The 20,326-nt window shown below is 40.1% G+C and overlaps 1 protein-coding gene across 1 annotated transcript in view; it reads left to right on the plus strand.

Annotated features, from left to right (window-relative positions):
- The window catches only part of CD38 (CD38 molecule), a 68,010-nt gene extending 48,729 nt beyond the window's left edge, over positions 1-19,281 (plus strand). Inside the window, exons 4-8 of the mRNA XM_003826799.6 lie at positions 6,344-6,429; positions 10,216-10,289; positions 12,151-12,243; positions 12,577-12,663; positions 14,576-19,281. Coding sequence (XP_003826847.1) covers positions 6,344-6,429; positions 10,216-10,289; positions 12,151-12,243; positions 12,577-12,663; positions 14,576-14,639 — 404 coding nt within the window. The 3' untranslated portion in view covers positions 14,640-19,281. The remainder of the gene's footprint in view (positions 1-6,343; positions 6,430-10,215; positions 10,290-12,150; positions 12,244-12,576; positions 12,664-14,575) is intronic.
- Positions 19,282-20,326: the final 1,045 nt, after the last annotated feature.

Genomic DNA, 20,326 nt, shown 5'->3' on the forward strand with positions numbered 1-20,326 from the left:
TTCGAGTTCCTGATGTATATATGTTTATTTCATTTGTATTCTAAGTTGACAATTTATAATTGTATGTATTTGTGGGGTGCAAAATGAATTTATGAATACAATGTGGGATAATTAAATCAAGCTAATTAACATATCCACGTCAAATACTTTTTTTAGTTTTTGAGATAGGGTCTCACTCTGTCACCCAGGCTGAGGTGCAGTGGTGCAATCACAATTCACTGCAACCTTGACTCCCAGGCTCAGGTGGTCCTCCCACCTTAGCCTCCCAGGTAGCTGGGACTACAGGTGCCTGCCACCACACTTGGCTAATTTTTTGTATTTTTTTTAGAGACAGGGTTTCGCCATGTTGCCCAGGCTGGTCTTGAACTCCTGGGCTCAAGCGATCCACTCTCTTCAGCCTCCCAAAGTGTTGGGATTACAGGTGTAAGCCACCAGGCCCGGCCTCAAATACTTATTTTTTGTAGTGAGAAAATGTGAAGTTTACTGTCTTAGCAATGTTGAAATGTACAGCACACTATTATTAACTACAATCACCATGCTGTGCAATAAATATTTTAAAAAACCCTTTCTGTCTGAGATTTTGTACTCTTTGATCATCATCTCCCCATTCCTTCCAACTTCTGGTCTCTGTATCCACCATTCTATTATCTGCTTCTATGAACTTGATTGTTTTAGATTCCATATATGTTAGGACATGCAGCATTTGTCTTTCTGTGCGTGGCTTATTTTACTTAGCATATTGTTTTCTAGTTCCATCTATATTGTCACAAATGACAGAATTTCTTTCTTTTTAAAGTCTGAATAGTATTCCATTGTGTATATATACCACACTTTATCCATTCATCTGTTGATGGACTCAGGCTGATTCCATATCTTGGCTATTGTAAATAGTGCTGCAATGAACATGGGGGAGCAGGTATTTCTTTGACAAACTGATTTGAAATCTTTTGGGTAAATACCTAGAAGTGGGATTTCTGGATCATATGGTAGTATTCTATTTTTAGTTTGTTGAGGAACTTTCATCACATTTTCCATAATGGGTATACTAATTTACTTTCCCAATAGTGTACAAATAATTCCCTTTCTTCCCATTCTTACCAATACTTGTTACCTTTCATCTTTTTGATTATACCCTTCTGACAGGTGTGAGATGATGTCTCATTGTGGTTTTAATTTTTGTTTCCCTATTAATTAGGAAGCTTGAGCATTTTAAAATATATTTGTTGGCCATTTGTATGTCTTTTGAAAAATGTCTACTCAGGTCCTTTGCCCACCTTTAAATTGATTTTTTTTCTTGTTTTTGAGTTGTTTGAGTTCCTTATGTATTTTGTTATTGTTTGTTTTTTAATTTTTAATTTTTGTGCATACATAATAGGTGTATATATGGGATGTGTGTACATGAGATGTTTTGATATAGATATACAGTGCATAATAATTGCATCATGAAAAATGTCTCTTTCCCCATAAACATTTATCTTTTGTGTTAAAAACAATCCAATTTTATTCTTTTAGTTATTTTAAAACAGGGGTGTCTAATTTTTTGGCTTTCCTGGGCCACATTGGAAGAAGAATTGTCTTGGGCCACACATAAAATACACTAATACTAATGATAGCTGATGGGCTAAAAAAAATCACAAAATGTCTCCTAATTTCTAAGAAAGTTTATGAATTGAACTTATGTGTTGGGCTGCATTCAAAGCTGTCATGGGCTGCGTGAGACCCATGGGCCATGGGTTGGACAAGCTTGTTTTAAAATGTACAACAAAATTGTTATTGACTACAGTCACCATATTGTGCTATCAAATAGTAGGTCTTATTCATTCCAACTATTTTTTGGTAACCATCCCCACCTCCCCACAATGTCTTGCTACACTTCCCAGCCTCTGGTAACCATTTTTCTATTCTCCATGTCCATGAGATCAGTTGTTTTGATTTGTTGGATGCTACAAATAAGTGAGAACATCCTATGTTTATCTTTCTGTGTCTAGCTTATTTCACTTAACATAATGACCTCCAGTTCTATTCATGTTGTTGCAAATGACAGGAACACATTCTTTTTTGTGGCTGAATAGTACTCCATTGTGTATAAATACCACATTTTCTTTATCCATTTATCTATTGATGGACACTTAGATTGTTTCCATATCTTGGCTATTGTGAACAGTGCTGCAATAAACATGGGAGTGCAGATATCTCTTCCATTGACTGATTTTCTTTCTGTTGGGTATATATCCAGCAGTGGCATTGCTGGATCATATAATAGCTCTATTTTTATTTTTTTGAGAAACCTCAAAACTGTTCTCCATAGTGGTTGTACTAATTCACATTCCCACCAACAGTGTACAAGGGTTCCCCTTTCTCCACATCCTCATCATTATTTGTTATTGCCTGACTTTTGGATGAAAGCCATTTTAGCTGGGGTGAGATGATATCTCATGATAGTTTTGATTTGCATTTATCTGATGGTCAATGATTTGAACACATTTTCATATGCCTGTTTGCCATTTGTATGTCTTCTTTTGAGAAATATGTATTCAAATCTTTTGCCCATTTTTAATTGGATTATTAGATTTCTTTCCTACAGAGTTGTTTGAATTACTTATCTATTCTGGTTTTTAATGCCTTCTTGAATGGGTAGTTTGCAAATATTTTCTCCCATTCTGTGGGCTCTCTCTTCACTTTGTTGATTGTTTCCTTTGCTGTGCAGAAGCTTTTTAACTTGATGTGATCCTGTTTGTTCATTTTGCTTTGGTTGCCTGTGCTCATGGGGTATTGCTCAATAATTTTTTTTGCCCAGACAAATGTCATGGAGAGTTTCCCCAATGGTTTCTTGTAGTAGTTTGTAGTAGTTTCATAGTTTGAGGTCTTAGATTTAAATCTTTAATCTATTTTGATTTTATTTTTGTATGTGATTTGAGATAGGAGTCTAGTTTCATTTTTATCCATTGAGCCACTCTGTGCCTTCTGATTGTAGAGTTTAGTCCATTTACATTTGATGTAAATGTTATATTTTTAAGTAAGGACTTACTCCTGCCATTTTGTTACTTGTTTTCTGTTTGTTTTGTGGTCTTCTCTTCCTTCTTTCTTTCCTTTCTGTCTTCCTTTCAGTGAAGGTGATTTTTTCAGTTTCCTGCTTTTTATTTTTTGTGGAACTGTTATATGTTTTTGAGTTTGAAGTTACCATGAGGCTTAAAAATAGTATCTTATATCCCATTATTTTAAGCTGATAACAACTTAACACAGTTTGCATAAAGGAACAAAGACAGCAAACAGAAAGCTAATACAAACTCTATACCTTAACTTCATTCTCCCACTTTAAAACTTTTTGTTGTTTCTATTTATGTCTTATTGTACTTTATATGTCTTGAAAAGTTATTGTAGTTATTATTTCTGATTGGCTCATCATTTAGTTTTTCTACTTAAGACAAGAGTAGTTTACACGTCATAGTTACAGTGTTATAACATTCTGTGGTTTTCTGTGTACTTACTACTGCCAGTGAGTTTTGTACCTTCAGATGATTTCTTATTGCTCATTAATATCCTTTTCTTTCTAATTGAAGTACTCCCTTTAGCATTTCTTCTAGGACAGGTCTCGTGTTAATTAAATCCCTCACCTTTTGTTTGTCTGGAAAAGTCTGTGTTTCTCCTTCAAGTTTGAAGGATATTTTCACCAGATATACTATTCTAGAGTAAAAACTTTTTTTTTGTCTTTCAGCACTTCAAATATGTCATGCCACTCTCATCTGGCCTGTAAGGTTTCCACTGAAAAGTCTGCTGCCAGATGTACTGAAACTCCCTTGTATGCTATTTGTTTCTTTTCTCTTGCTGCTTTTAGGATCCTTTCTTTATCTTGGACTTTTGGGAGTTTGATTATCAAATGCTTTGGGGCAGTATTCTTGGGTTAAATCTGTTTGGTGTTCTATAACCTTCTTGTACTTGGGATATTGATATCTTTCTCTAGGTTTGCAAAGTTCTCTGTTATTATTGCTTTGAATAAACTTTCTACCTGTATCTCTTTTTCTACCTCCTCTTTGACGCCAATAACTCTTGGATTTGCCCTTTTAAGGCAATTTTCTAGATCCTGCCAGTGTGCTTCATTGTTTTTTATTCTTTTTTCTTTTGTCTCCTCTGACTGTGTATTTTCAAATAGCCTGTCTTCAAGCTCACAAATTCTTTCTTCTGCTTGATCAGTTCTGTTATAAAAAGACTCTGATGCATTCTTCAGTGTGTTATTTGTACTTTTCAGCTCCAGAATTTCTACTTGATTCTTTTTAATTATTTCCATCTCTTTGTTAAATTTATCTGATAGAATTCTTGAATTTCTTTCAGTTTCCTCAACATGGCTATTTTGAATTCTCTGTCTCACATATCTCTGTTTCTTCAGGATCGATCTCTGATGTCTTATTTAATCCATTTGGTGAGGTCATGTATTCCTGGATGGTCTTGATACTTGTAGATATTTTTCTGTATCTAGGCATTGTATTTATTGTAGTCTTTACAACCTGGGCCTGTTTGTACTTGTCCTTGGAAAGGCTTTCCAGATATTTTGAAGGACTCGGATGTTGTGATCTACGTTGTATCTGCTGTAGGGGGCCCTGCAAGCCTAGTAATGCTGTGGGTCTTGTACACACTCATGGAGGTACCACCTTGATGGTCTTGGACAAGATCTAGAAGAATTCTCTGGATTACCAGGCAGAGATTCTTTTTCTAGTCCCTTTACTTTCTCCCAGAATCTCTCTCTTTCTGTTCTGACCCACATAAAGCTGGTGACACACTCCACTGCAACTAGGACTTTGCTGGGTAAGACTTGAAGCCAGTACAGCACTTGCCCAGGGCCTGCAGTAACCACTTCCTAGCTGCCATCTATATTTGCTCAAGGCTCTGGGGCTCTACAATCAGTAGGTGAGAAAGCCAGCCAGACCCGTGTTCTTCTCTTCAGGTTGGCAAGTTTCCCAAGGCCCTGGGTTGGTCCAGAGGTGCCATCCAGAAGCCAGGCACTAGAGTAAAACACCTTAGAAGTCTACCTAGTATTGCATTGTACTGTGACTAAGCTGGCATTGAAACCACAAGACACAGTCCTTCCCATGCTGTCTTCCCCTTTTCTAAGGCAGAGGAGCCTCACCTCATGGCCACCACCACCACAGGCCCACAGGGAGTACTGCCAGTGTATTGTTAATATTCCAAGGCCCAAGGACTCTTCAGTCAGCTTGTGGTTAATGCTGCCTGGCCTGGGACTCACCCTTCAAAGCAGTGGGCTCCCCTCTGGCCCAGGGCAGGCCCAGAAATGCTATCCAAGAGCCACATCCTAGAATCAGGGACCCCAAGCCCAGTTGGTGCTCTACCTCTCTGTGGCTGTACCTGAAGCCAGCAAGTCACAGAGTCTCACCCAAGGCCCATGACATACTAATTGGGTATCACTTCTGGTTTTTCAGGGCCCAAGGGCTCTTCAGTTAGTAGGTGATTAATTCTCTCCAGATGTCGTTGTGAAGATAAAAGAGGTTTATTTTCATGAAAACATATATACTTTAAAGCACCTTATGAAATGTATGTCCATTCCACCATCAACATTTTTACCTCTGTTGGGAAGATAATTCCTTTTGACTCCACAATAATTATTTATATCTACACATGGGAATGTTTCTTTTTTATTTGTGTGGTTTTGATTTTAAAGCATTTAATCATTACAAGACTCCTAGAATTACTATATCATGTGCTCTCTGAAGGCAAAGTTCCCATCTAATTTTTCTATTTTATCTTTCTACCTCTAAGACCTAAAACTCAATAAATGTGCATTAAGGCAGATATCCTTGGGAGAAATGACACAGAAACTATGTATTCATGCTCTGTGTCCATTGTACTTCACTCAGGGCTAAGACTGCCTTGATGAGGGCAAGTGTAGGAAGACTCTGAGGCCATCTGAGAGTAAGTGGTGAAGACTTAAGAAGTGGGGCAGGAAACTCAGCAAGAGAGAGTTGTCAGGAAGCAGAAAAGCAGTTGGCAAAAGCAACCACTGAAGGACTGGTTTTACCTCTAATTCTTCCTGGACTGGGGATAATCTAGAGGGCTTGTCTCTGTCAGATGAACTTTTGGTAGCATTTCCCAGAACCATGACTCAAAACTTGCCACTGTGTTCCCATCTGGGATTTGGAAGATAAGGTAAGAACTTGGAAGGAATTCAGGGGACACTTAGTTAAATTGGGTCAAAATGTATCCATTCTCCAGCCTCCGTCTTGGCAGTGACACATTGGAAAATGGTTCCACTATGATTGAACAGCCAGGGAAGAGTACAGCTTATTTATACTCTCTGTTTTCCACTTTATTTTCTACAAACTATGTCTTTTAGAAATAAACTATCAATCTTGCCCAGACTGGAGAAAGGACTGCAGCAACAACCCTGTTTCGGTATTCTGGAAAACGGTTTCCCGCAGGGTAAGTACCAAGTAGTGAAATTCTAGAGCTTTGGAGACCACAGAACTTAAGACGTTATCCAGTCAGTGCCTGGTTTTAACACTTTTGGATTACAAATACTTTTAGGAATGAAAATATAGGATTCATTCCTGAGAAAAAGGTTCAGAAGCACATGCCAGAAAATTTACACATCCAATTTTAGAACATTCTTAGAGGGTCCATGGGCTCCAGTTGCAGAATCTTTGCACGTACACACTCTGACTTTGGCTACCAGGAACCTGGGGCTTGGTTTAATCCTCTGATTCAGGTATTAGTCAATCTTAGATACCTGGGACAGTCGTAACAATCTACATGTATAGACCCCTTACTATGTGGCAGGTACAGTCCTCAGATCTTTACATGAACTAATAACTTGCATCTTCACCAGAACCCTGTGAAGCAGGTGCCGTGAGTATTGTAACCATTTAACACATAACAACGTGAAGGTACAAGTAAACAAGGAATCTACTAAATGTACAGAATTAGTAAGAGGCATATGTGGGAGTTTATCCCAAGCTGTCTGACTCCAGATTCAGAATCTAGGCTGGGAAAAACTCACCACTCCACCCTCTACCTATTTTTTTAGAAAAAATTGATACATAATAATTTTACGTATTTATGGGGTATATAGTGATGTGGTGATACATATAAGGTATAGTGATGAAATCAGGGTAATTAACATATCTGTCATCTCGAACATTTATCATTTCTTTGTGTTGGGAGCATTGAATATCCCCCTTCTGGCTAGCTGAAACTACATATTATTAACTATAGTCATCCTACAGTGTTATTGAACACCAGAATTTATTCCTCCTATCTAACTATAATTTTGTATCCTTTAACAAATCTCTACCTATCTCCTCCTCCTCCTACTTTTCTTAGCCTATAGTGGCCTCTGTTCTGCCTTTTACTTCTATAAGATCAACTTAATTTTAGCTTCCACATATGAGTGAGAATATGTAGTATTTAACCGTCTGTTTCTGGCTTACTTCACTTAACATAATGCCCTCCAGTTCCTTCTATGTTGCTGCAAATGACAGGAATACTTTTTTTTTTTTTTTTTTGAGATGGAGTCTTGCTCTGTCACCCAGGCTGGAGTGCAATGGCGTGATCTCGGCTCACTGCAACCACCACCTCCCAAGTTCAAGCGATTCTCCTACCTCAGCCTCCCCAGTAGCTGGGACTGCAGGTGTGGGCCACTATGCCCGGCTAATTTTTGTATTTTCAGTAGAGACGGAGTTTCACCATGTTGGCCAGGCTGGTCTCAAACTCCTGACCTCAGGTGATCTGCCAGCCTTGGCCTCCCAAGGTGCTAGGACTACAGCCATGGGCCACCATGCCCGGCTAATTTTTGTATTTTCTGTAGAGACAGGGTTTCACTATGTTGGCCAGGCTGTCTCAAGCTCCTGACCTCAGGTGATCTACCCATCTTGGCCTCCCAAAGTGCTGGGATTACAGGGGTGAGCCACTGCACCTGGCCAGGAATACATTTTTTAATTCCTGAATACAATTCCATTGTGCACATATACCCCCATCTATTTCTGACTTTACTCAAAGCTACCTGTGTATATTTATTTATCTTGTAACTTGCTTCAGTGTTAAGTGGACAAGGAAACATTTCTTTTCAAGTGTATTAGGGAAAAAAAGAGAAAGGAAGGAAGAAAGAAATGAAAGAAGAAGGTGGGAGTAACAATACACTAATTATAACTTTCAGAATTAAACTTAGACATCTGAGGAACTGGGGCAGGTGGAAATGTATTTGTTAAGTGCATATGTCTTAGTCCATTTGTGCTGCTATCACAAACTACCTGAGACTTGGTAATTTTTTTCAAACAGGAGTTTTATTTTCTCATTGTGCTGGATACTTGGGAAATCCAGGATTAAGGTGCCAGCAGATTCAATGTCTGGTGAGGGCTGCTGTCTGCTTCCAAAATGGTGCCTTCTTGCTGTGTCCTTACATGGCAGAGGCAGAGGGGCTAAAGGAACCTAGCTAGTTCCCTGGAGCCCTTTCATAAGGGTGTTAATCCCATTCATGAGGGCAGAACCCTTAGGGCCCAATTATCTCCTAAAGGACTCACTACTTATTACCATCACATTGGTCTTAGGTATCAACATAAGAAATACATACATTCAAATCATAGCAGCATATCTGTGACAAGCCTTGAAGTACGTTCCTCTGTCATTCCCATTGAGTCATCCCCATAGATAGTGTGACAAATCCCTACATTAAAGGTGAAGAAACTAAGACTCAGAAGTTAAGTGACTCATCCAAGTTCCCTGGGCTAATAAGTTACAGACCTAAGAGCCTAACCTAGGCCTCCCTGATTCCAAAGCCATGCTCTTCAATTTTGTTCTTTGAATCTGCTTATTGGTTCTGTCTTTTAAATGACAGGTTTGATCTTAACTCTAGGTTGGGACCTAGCTAAACCTCTGTCTTAGGGGGATTCATGTAAACCCTGGTATGATGGAAACAGAAAAACAGCCTGGAAGTTGACATAAGGAGACCATGTTTAAACTTGGGCAGATTCCTTTACTCATTCTGATCTTCCGATTCCTCATTTGTCAAATGGAAATCAAAATATACCTGTTCCATAGGGTTACTGCAATGTTTAAATGAGATACCACCATCCTATAACATAACCCAAAATCTACCCACTTCAAAAATAATTCATTGAGTACTTACTATGGACAGTGAACATTCATGGGCACTTTATAGTTTTTGTTTGTTTGCTTTTTCTGAGAATAGTTTCCATTTCACTACTCTATGGTATGTTTTAGGGCAGTGCTGTTGCTAAAATCTTTTAAAGCCAAGTCACATTTTATATGTATCAAGAACCTCCTTGTGTTCCCCACTCAGCCCCTGGCACTAGGAATACAGAGATGCACGTGATTGAAGGCGTCCTGCCCTTGTGAGCTACCAGCACCTTTATTTTGCCAATCACTCATGGACGTATGTGGATGGACTTCTTTTTTCAGACTTGTCCCTTTCTTTTTCTGATAACAGAGGCCGTGTTTTTTTTTAATTTTTAATTTTTGTGGGTAGGTTAAACTCATCATTATAATACAATACAGTTGGATAATGTGGAGGGAATGTAAGGTGCTGTCAGAGTCAGAGAAGGGGACTTGAGCTAGTCCCAGGGGTTGGGTAGGCCTCCTGGAGGGAGCATATAGAACACTATTTTGTTCATTTCATTTTTTCCAAAGTCTAACAAAGATTCCTGCTGAATGTTTCTTGCATGGAGAAATAAGACTCTTTGCTCAAGCATATTTATTCATTCACTTATTCAGTCCTCCTTTCTCTCTGTGCTTTTCCAGGCCTGAGGGTCACCTGTTTTCTCCTCAGTTTCCCCTTTTGTGGTGTTCCCATTTCCCTTATCCCTGAATCATCCACCTGCTCCCACTAAATGAAGCATAGTGTCTACAGTGCATGACACTGAGAAAGCACTTTCACCTTCCTCCTCTAGACATTCCTCTTACTCATCTGGACTTCTGACTTCTGACTTCTGAACCACTGAACCACCAGCTCTATGAACTATAACACTGAACATTGTTCACTTAGAGATTGGAGCAACTGCTTCAAGAACTCTGATATGAAGTATAATCCGTCCAGTGGCTTGGAATGAAAATTGTGTAGACCTGACATTCCTGTGCTAAAACCATATAGGATATCCTTCCTTAACCAGCTATTGCTAAGTATTGTTTTGAATGAAACTGCTGGAGGATGGTGATTAAGTTTGCATGATGAATGGTGGGCATTTTTTTTTTAAGTTTGCAGAAGCTGCCTGTGATGTGGTCCATGTGATGCTCAATGGATCCCGCAGTAAAATCTTTGACAAAAACAGGTACACATTTATTTTGCATCCTGTTTGCAAGTATCCTGTTGCAAATATCACAGTGGATATTTCATCTCTAGAAAGAATATGCTTTTCATGTTTCAGGTCAGTTCTGAAGATTTGGGCCAAAAAAGGTAAAAATATTGAATTCTGTGGAGAGAGTTGTCTCCTAAGTCAATGTGTTTGTCTGATTTCTCCTTTGCCAAAAATTGTCTACCAGGTTCTAATGGCCACTGCACTGTATCTAGCCCCTGCTCTTAACTTTGGCAGGCCTGGTGTAATTTTCTCAGCTTTCTCTCCCGTTACCCTCCACCCTACCCATTGCTCACCATTGTTCACACCGTTCCCCCATATGACCTGCCTCCCCTGCTCCCCTGCTCCCTTCTGTCTAAATCCTCACCATACATGAAGACCTGCCTTGACTCTCCTCTCCTCCAGGAAAATTGTGTACCCCAATTCAGTAGTAAAACTACTACTGGGAACATCGGGAACTGTGCTGGGCTCTTGGCCTTCATTATCTTTTTGCAGACATTGTCAACAATGTACTGTAGTGGTTGAAAGCAGGTACTGGCGGTCATTACATATTATCTGTGTGACCTCAGGCAGGGCAGTCAACCTCTGTGAGCCCCTGAATATGTACCAAAGAGTTGATGGTGATGGGAAGATTAACTGAGACAACAGATGAAAAATGCTGAGCTCTGTGCCTGACAACAGAGAAAGTGCTCAATGAGAATCAGCTATTATTCTCATTTGCTGATCCTCACCACTGAATCTGGCCACACCTGTGCCTTCCTTGGCTGATCTCCTTCTATACTTACAGCTTTTACTATGTTGATTACCTTTTTGGCCTTTGTTCTCTAATTTTTGTTCTCTAATCCCACATAAGGCTGACTGAAAGGAGGAAGCATATATTAATTTGCTTTATAAACTCTAGGTGCCCCAAATTAATTTTTCTTCTCTCCTGTTTTAATATTTAATTCTACAAGGAAGCATTTGTCCTTTTGTCTTCTGATCCCAATTTTTTTGGGTAAAAGCATTAACATTTCAGAATTTTATGATCTGATATTATGGTTCAAGCACTTGAAACCAGAGTGTCAGTTGTCAGAGACTAACAGGGAAGAGTTTAGGAATGGGATTAGGGCAGGCAACCATAGTCTTTCAAAGCATTGCCTCTCAAACTTCACTGAGCATGTGAATCATGTGGGGATTGTTCAACTGCAGATCATTTCAGCAGGTTATAGTGGCTGAAATTCTACATTTCTTTCCTTTTTTTTTTTTTTTTTTTTGAGATGGTGTCTCGCTCTGTTGCCCAGGCTGGAGTGCAGTGACATGGTCTCCGCTCACTGCAAGCTCAGCCTCCCAGGTTCACGCCATTCTCCTGCCTCAGCCTCCTGAATAGCTGGGACTACAGGCACCCACCACCACGCCCGGCTAATTTTTTGTATTTTTAGTATAGACGGGGTTTCATAGTGTTAGCCAGGGTGGTCTCGATCCCCTGACATCATGATCTGCCTGCCTCGGCCTCCCAAATTGCTGGGATTACAGGCATGAGCCACCATGCCTGGCTGAAATTCTGCAGTTCTAATGAGTTCCCAGGTGATGTTCATTAGGTTGGTCTAAGGACCACTCTTCAAATAGCAAATATTTAAAGAATCAACATTAATGCACAAATTAAGAATTTTATTTTGAGAATCTTGTTAACCGAGGGTCATGCTGAATAAGAAAACGTTATTGATTGATTTGCAATTTGATGTGTCAACTCTAAAAGATAGGTCCTAGCCAGTGCCTTTCTGCCTGCTGGTTGTTAAGGGGGGTGTGGATGCTTTCGTTTGGGGTTGACGTTTGGGGTTCTTTGTTTCTTCTATTTTAGCACTTTTGGGAGTGTGGAAGTCCATAATTTGCAACCAGAGAAGGTTCAGACACTAGAGGCCTGGGTGATACATGGTGGAAGAGAAGATTCCAGGTATATCTTACTACTTTGTACCCAAGAGTTATTTTATGAATCAGTCCACAAAAGAATCCACAGTCACAAGAACACACTGGGAACAAATTGACTCAGGAAATGAAAGTACATGAATGTACATGAATCCCAACAGCCTCTTAACTTTATCTCCACAAAGGATATTTAACTGCTTGACACTTCAGCTCTCCTGCTGACCCAGGAGCTCTTAGAGGATTTACCTCTACTTTACCTCTTTATCCAAGGGCCTTGTCCAGGGCCTGCTACAAAAACAAAGAGACTCCAAAAATGTTTGTGAGATCTTGTAATTTTAATACTTTCTTCTTTCTTCCCCAGAGACTTATGCCAGGATCCCACCATAAAAGAGCTGGAATCGATTATAAGCAAAAGGAATATTCAATTTTCCTGCAAGAATATCTACAGGTAATTAATTTCTTCTTGAAGAAAAAAATGACTGTCTTGTCACCTGTAGAATTTCCTTTTTTCCTTAGCCTCCTCTGAGCTTGGAGGGCTGTGTGAATCTTTCTTGGGCCTTGATGATGATCACAGATGGCAACCTCTGGTGATCTCTGTCCCTCCTTCCAAGCCAAGTCCAGAAGGTATCCAAGCTAGTGGCCTTCACTTGGCTGCCTTTCCTCATCCGTCTCTATTGATCCCAAGTAGGACTTGCCTCTAAAGCTGACACAACCTTTGATGGCATATTTTTTCGTTCCCAGTGTGAGTGGCCCAGTCCAGGGTTCACTGGCCTACTAGGTTTCAGGGGAGCAAGGGAATGTTTTGCTAAGCCCTTTCTCCCAAGTTGTAAAATCCTTGTGACTTGACATCATTTTGCAAGCGAAGCTTCCTTAGTTGGATCTGAGTACAGATGCCTAACACATGACAAGGCGTCACACGGCAGTCTACCAAAATCTATCTTTTTTAAATTTAAAAAAAAAGTATTTACAAAATTTTTCTAATAATTTGTGTTTATTAGAAAACAGTTTAAAATTACAGATAGATATATATTTTTTAAAGTCACCTATAATTCTAGTTTCAAAACTGAGACCCCTCACTCATTTTTAAGCAGTTGTGACCAATGGTGTAGGTAGGTACTCATTGGTAGAAGCATCTTTGGAGATTTTTCCACGTATAATATCTTGGAACAAGATTGATGCAGAGAGGAAAAGCTGTTCAAAGGAGGTAGAAGCTGAGATGCTAGAATATTGTTCCTGTTTCCATGTCACTACCTTCTCTCACTAACCACATCAGAAAAGCAGAAGGATAGATTCTGGAGACTCTACTGATGGCTTTTGTTTCCCAAATGACCTGAATTCCCCATCAGTCACCTTGCTTCTATCTGGAAACTGCCAGAAAAGGCCATGAGCATTCTACAGCAGTTAGACAGGAAAACAGAAAGAATGAATGAAGGAGCAACTGTAAAAGAAATCTTGCAGATATCTGACCAGTCTAAGCTGTTCAAAGATATGTTGCATGGAGAAAATAGAATAGTAGAAACCTAGACAAAGACTGGGAAATAGAGATGGTCTTATCCCCAATACTCTTTTACCTTTTTTGTCTTATGAAACATTATCCTTTTTCTCATAAATGACCAGAAGACCTTTATATTATAATTCGTCAACTCCCCTCATTTGTGTCTGCTTTAGGCTCCAAGTGAGCTCGCTCATTCTCCATCTGGAAAGAAAATATGGGCATGGCTTCCATTTGGACTTGTACAGACAGTGGCCCATATGGGAACCAGGTGACACATCACAAGGGCAGGTTCTGACACCTCTTCCTTCCAGAAGCCCAGGGGTGCTGGCAGCTGCTTCTGAGTATCTCTCTCTTCCTTGGCTCATATTTAGCAAAATCAAATTTAAAGAACCCCATTCCTCGCTATCCACCATCCCCCTATTCATGTGCCAGCCACTCCTATTGGATCCTGTTGCTTTAGCTAATTTTTATGAAAATAATAGTCATTCACCTGTTAGGTACTTATCTAAGGTTTGTTTCAAAGCAAGTTTGGTCCCCTTGCTGAGGGTCTCCAGCTTTTTCCCAGACTCTGCCTCTGACCCTGGATTCAACACTCCCTCAGGAAGCTTCGGAAGAGAGGAAAGCAAATTAGCCACAGAAGCTGTGGGGGTCCCTGGCCTTGGTTGCTGCTCCTGCTGTTTTTTTGACCATCAGGTGGCATGGATAGCTCCCCTCCCGACATGTCACTGCAGGAGAGGAGTTTATATGGATGCTAAGTGGTCTGTGCACCTTGTCGTCGCTAAAAAAGGGGCTTCCTCCATTAGCGAATTGGACGACAGATGTATCCTACGGTCTCTTGATTTCCTTTTTTGCTTTCTTGTCATAGACCTGACAAGTTTCTTCAGTGTGTGAAAAATCCTGAGGATTCATCTTGCACATCTGAGATCTGAGCCAGTCGCTGTGGTTGTTTTAGCTCCTTGACTCCTTGTGGTTTATGTCATCATACATGACTCAGCATACCTGCTGGTGCAGAGCTGAAGATTTTGGAGGGTCCTCCACAATAAGGTCAATGCCAGAGACGGAAGCCTTTTTCCCCAAAGTCTTAAAATAACTTATATCATCAGCATACCTTTATTGTGATCTATCAATAGTCAAGAAAAATTATCGTATAAGATTAGAATGAAAATTGTATATTAAGTTACTTCACTTTAATTCTCATGTGATCCTTTTATGTTATTTATATATTGGTAACATCCTTTCTATTGAAAAATCACCACACCAAACCTCTCTTATTAGAACAGGCAAGTGAAGAAAAGTGAATGCTCAAGTTTTTCAGAAAGCATTACATTTCCAAATGAATGACCTTGTTGCATCATGTATTTTTGTACCCTTCCTACAGATAGTCAAACTATAAACTTCATGGTCATGGGTCATGTTGGTGAAAATTATTCTGTAGGATATAAGCTACCCACGTACTTGGTGCTTTACCTCTAACCCTTCCAACAGTGCTGTGAGGTTGGTATTATTTCATTTTTTAGATGAGAAAATGGGAGCTCAGAGAGGTTATATATTTAAGTTGGTGCAAAAGTAATTGCAAGTTTTGCCACTGAAAGGAATGGCAAAACCACAATTATTTTTGAACCAACCTAATAATTTACCGTAAGTCCTACATTTAGTATCAAGCTAGAGACTGAATTTGAACTCAACTCTGTCCAACTCCAAAATTCAGGTGCTTTTTCCTTCTAGGCCTTTCATACCAAACTAATAGTAGTTTATATTCTCTTCCAACAAATGCATATTGGATTAAATTGACTAGAATGGAATCTGGAATATAGTTCTTCTGGATGGCTCCAAAACACATGTTTTTCTTCCCCTGTCTTCCTCCTCCTCTTCATGCTCAGTGTTTTATATATGTAGTATACAGTTAAAATATACTTGTTGCTGGTACTGGCAGCTTATATTTTCTCTCTTTCTTCATGGATTAACCTTGCTTGACGGCTTTAACAATTGTATTACTTTTTCAAAGAACTAAGCTTTAGCTTCATTGATTTTTTTCTATTTAATCGGGTTTTGCTCTTCTCTTTATCATTGGAAACATAGAAATGCTTTCTGATTTCTTTGGGTAGATTTACGTATTCAGCTTCTTGAGATGGAAGTTTAGATCACTGATCCTTCAGCTTGTTTTCTTTTTTGTATACATAGATTTTAGGATGATATATTTTCCCTTGAGTTCTGCTTTAGCTGCAGCTCTTATGTTTTGATATGCCTCTTTTTATTATCCTTCAGTTAAAAATATCTTTCAATTCATTGTTATATAAAAATATGTGCCTAGTTTTTAACATCTGGAGATTTTCTAGTTTTGAAACAAACATAAGCCAGGCATGGTGGCTCACACCTGTATCCCCAGCACTTTGGGAGGCCGAGACGGGAGGATCGCCTGAGCTCAGGAGTTTTTACACCAGCCTGGGAATAACAGTGAGACATTATCTCCAAAAAAATTACCTGGGTATGGTGTTGTGCACCTGTAGTCCCAGCTACTCTGGAGACTGAGGTGGGAGGATTGTTTGAGCTTGGGAGGTTGAGGCTGCAGGGAGCTGTGATCACACCACTGCACTCTGGCCTGAGTGACAGATTGAGACCTTGTCTCAATAAAAGCAAAAATAAAGAAAATAAACCATATGTGTTGAACAAAGAATTAATAAATTAATTTGAGACTCCTTCAGGGAATGACCACAATTTATTGAAAATAGCCTAAATGTTGGAGTCAGGCATTTCTGGATTCATATTTTGACATCATGCTGTCATCTTGAACAAAATGCCTAACCTTTCTAAACTTCAACTTCCTTGCCACTCAAATAAGGATTACAAAACTTACCCCTGTTAAAATGTGGTAAGTACTAAAGACGACAGCAAAAATTGAGTCCAGCACAGAGCTTCCTAAATAAGCAAGCACTCAACAGTGTTGGTTCCTTTCTTCCTCCCCTGCTTGACAATCCAGTTTCCCACAGGAGCCTTTGTAGCTGTAGCCACCATGGTCAGTCCAGGGATTCTTCACTAGCCCCTTCTCCCCTGGCAGACATCCTTGTGGGAGTTTAGTCTTGGCTCGACATGAGGATGGGGGTTTGGGACCAGTTCTGAGTGAGAATCAGACTTGCCCCAAGTTGCCATTAGCTCCCCCTGCAGAATGTCTTCAGAATCGGGGCCCGGTCAGTCTCCTGGGTGACCTGCTGTTTTCCTCTTAAGACCCTTTCCACTTTGGTTGCTGCTTTCTGGACTCATCGAGTCCTTGCTCAACAGGATACCCCTTGAAGTGGCTGCCTGGGCCACATCCCCTTCCAAACAAGAAATCAAAATATTAGAAATCAATTTTTGAAATTTCCCCTAGGAAGACTCATTTGAATGTTCAAGTTCAGAGCCAGTGGAGACCTTAGGGGAGGGTGGTCACAAGGATTTTGCACAGTGCTTTAGAGGGTCCCAGGGAGCCACAGAGGTGGTGAGGGGCTGGGTGCTCTTTTCTCCGTGCATGACCTTGTGTGTCTATCTTCATTACTACAGTGCCTCATCTCTACCTCCTTTCCCCCTGTAGTTCCAACGTGGGTATCTTTGCCATCTCTGGCCCGAAGGACTTTCTGACCTACATGTATAAATACCCCCTCACAATATATATTACTTTTCCTATAAGTGACTTCTCTACTGGATTACTGGTTGCTCATACACCTCATATTTTACTTGTAAATCTACTACTCCCTGTCTGCCTACTCCATTCTCATTTGCTGTAGAAAATTCTCTTACCATCCCAACTTTCACCCACCATCATGCTTACCCAAAGGCTGTGGGAATGACCTGGGCCCTAATGCCCGTTTTCTAAATTCCTAAGGCTCACCATTTTCCTCTTGTTATGGTTCTTGACCTTATAATGTTTGAGGCACCTTTTCAAATATAGTCCTTTGATTTCAGACTGAATACTTGAAAGGACACACACACACATATGTAAGTGCATATGACTGCATACACCCACACACACACACGTGCCTGTATACAGTCATATGATATATACACAAACATACGCACACAAGCCTGCATACATCATATGCCAACAGTGGGGATATGTTCAGAGAAATGCATCATTAGATGATTTTGTCATTGTGTGAACATCATAGAGTGTACTTACACTAACCTAGATGGTATAACCTACTACACACCCAGGCTACATGGTATCACCTATTCCTCCTTGGCTACAAACCTGTACAGCGTGTGTCTGTACTAAATACTGTGGGCAATTTTAACCTGATGGTAAATGTTTGTGTATCTAAACATATCTAAACATGGAAAAGGTACAGTAAACATGCAGTATTATAATCTTATGAGACCGTCATCATATATGTGGTCCACTGTTTGGGCCATCATTGGCTGAAAAGTGGTTATGCGACACATGACTGTATATATACTTTCCTGTTACAACAACAGTGTCTCTCAATCCACAGTAATTGCAGCATCCAGTAGGTCTTCCTTTAGCCCTGAGTCACCATTTGTGTCAACGTGTTTAGTGCCATGTCCACGTCTCTCATGTAACTGGCAGAGCTATCAAATATTTTGGCAAAACACATTGTTTCTTTGGCTTTGCCTTGGCAACTTTCTGTGCCTTTTGTAGCTCTTGTTTGGAAGAAGCTCAACCCATGTCTGCACACTGTGGTACAAGGGGGACAGCATCGACATCGACTTACTTCTTGGTGCCTTATTCCTCCTTAGAACAATTCCTAAATCTGTAACTTAAGTTTCTCAGGAAGATTCCATACTGCACAGAAAACTGCTTTTGTGGAGTTTTAAAAGGCAAGTTGTTATATGTGCTGGATAGTTTTTAAGTATGACATAAAAATTGTATAAAGTAAAATATTAAAATACACCTAGAATACTGTATAACTTTAAGTCATTTTATCAACACATTGCTAATCCAGATATTTTCCCGCAGTTTTTCTTTGAATAACAGAGCAATTAATTTACTTTTACTATGAAGAGTCATCATTTTAATATGTATTTTAAGCAATCCACCAAGAACTCAGTAGGCAGCTGAGAGGTGCTGCCCAGAGAAGTGATTAGCTTGGCCTTAGCTCACACACACAAAGCACAACAGGCTTTCAACTATCCCCTAACAGGGCATTTATTCTTTTTTTTTTTTTTTTTTTTTTTGTGAGACGGAGTCTCACTGTCGCCCAGGCTGGAGTGCAGTGGCGCGATCTCGGCTCACTGCAGGCTCCACCCCCTGGGGTTCACGCCATTCTCCTGCCTCAGCCTCCCAAGTAGCTGGGACTACAGGCGCCCGCCATCTTGCCCGGCTAATTTTTTGTATTTTTAGTAGAGACGGGGTTTCACCGTGTTAGCCAGGATAGGGCATTTATTCTTGAACTTGATTCAGAGAGGCACACATTACCATTCTCTAATCAGAATGCAAGTAGCACAAGGCAGTGGAAACTATGGAATTCGGAGGCAGGTGATGCATTGGGCGAGTTTATTAACATCTGTGACTCTGTAGTTTGAAATTTATTTGTAACAGACAAAAATGAATTATACAAACAATAAAAGTATAATAAAGAACTGTGCTGAATAATTCTTTTAAAAGGAGTTGTCTCCGGGCTTGAAAGAATTAAGGGACATGTTCAGTGGGTGGCACACTGCTGAAGACAACAGGACTTCCTACCTACCGCACTACATGATTGAGTGAGTTAGGTAGCTGGGGAAAGGATGGGTCACTGTCCTGGTGTGTCTCAATGGTGGAATAAGCGGGAATAGATGCCAACAAGAGTCCAGTGCTACTGTCTACAAAAACCTGAAAATCCTTACTCACACCTCTTTATTCTTCAACACATTGAAGAAGAATGTTGTTTGCTTTTCAGTAGGAGTCTCACATTCGAGAATCACGTGATGACGCATCTTTTATTCTCTATTAAGGAGACTCACCTTGAGACCTCACAGGATTTAACATAATGAAAACAAAATGTGTGATTATTTTTTAAAAAAAAACTTTTAAGTTCAGGCATACAGGTGCAGTCTTGTTACACAGGTAAACTTGTGTCATGGGGGTTTGTTGTACAGATTATTTCATCACCCAGGTATTAAGCCTAGTACCCATTAGTTATTTTTCCTGATCCTCCCCCTCCTGACACCCTCCACGCTCCAATAAGCCCCAATGTTTGTTGTTTCTCACTATGTGTCCCAAGTGTTCTCATCATTTAGCTCCCACATATAAGTGAGAACATGAGGTATTTGGTTTTCTGTTCCTGCATTAGTTTGTTAAGGATAACAGCCTTCAGCCCCATCCATGTCCCTGCAAAGGACGATCTTGTGTGTGATTCTTAATAAGTGACATAAACATGAAACAACACTTAAAGACTTGATGCAAAAGACCTGGCAGGGTGGCTCGTGCCTGTAATCCCAACATTTTGGGAGGTCGAGAAGGGAGGATTGCTTGAGCCCAGGAGTTCGAGACCAGCCTGGGCAACATAATGAGATCTCATCTCTGAAAAAAAATAAAAATTAACCAGGCATGGTGGCATGTTCCTGTAGTCCCAACTACTTGAGAGGCTGAGGTGAGAGGATTGCTTGAGCCCAGGAGATCAAGGCTACAGCGAGCTGAGATTGT

This window comes from Pan paniscus, chromosome 3 (genome assembly GCF_029289425.2).
Source record: "Pan paniscus chromosome 3, NHGRI_mPanPan1-v2.0_pri, whole genome shotgun sequence".
Taxonomy (NCBI): Eukaryota; Metazoa; Chordata; class Mammalia; order Primates; family Hominidae; genus Pan; species Pan paniscus.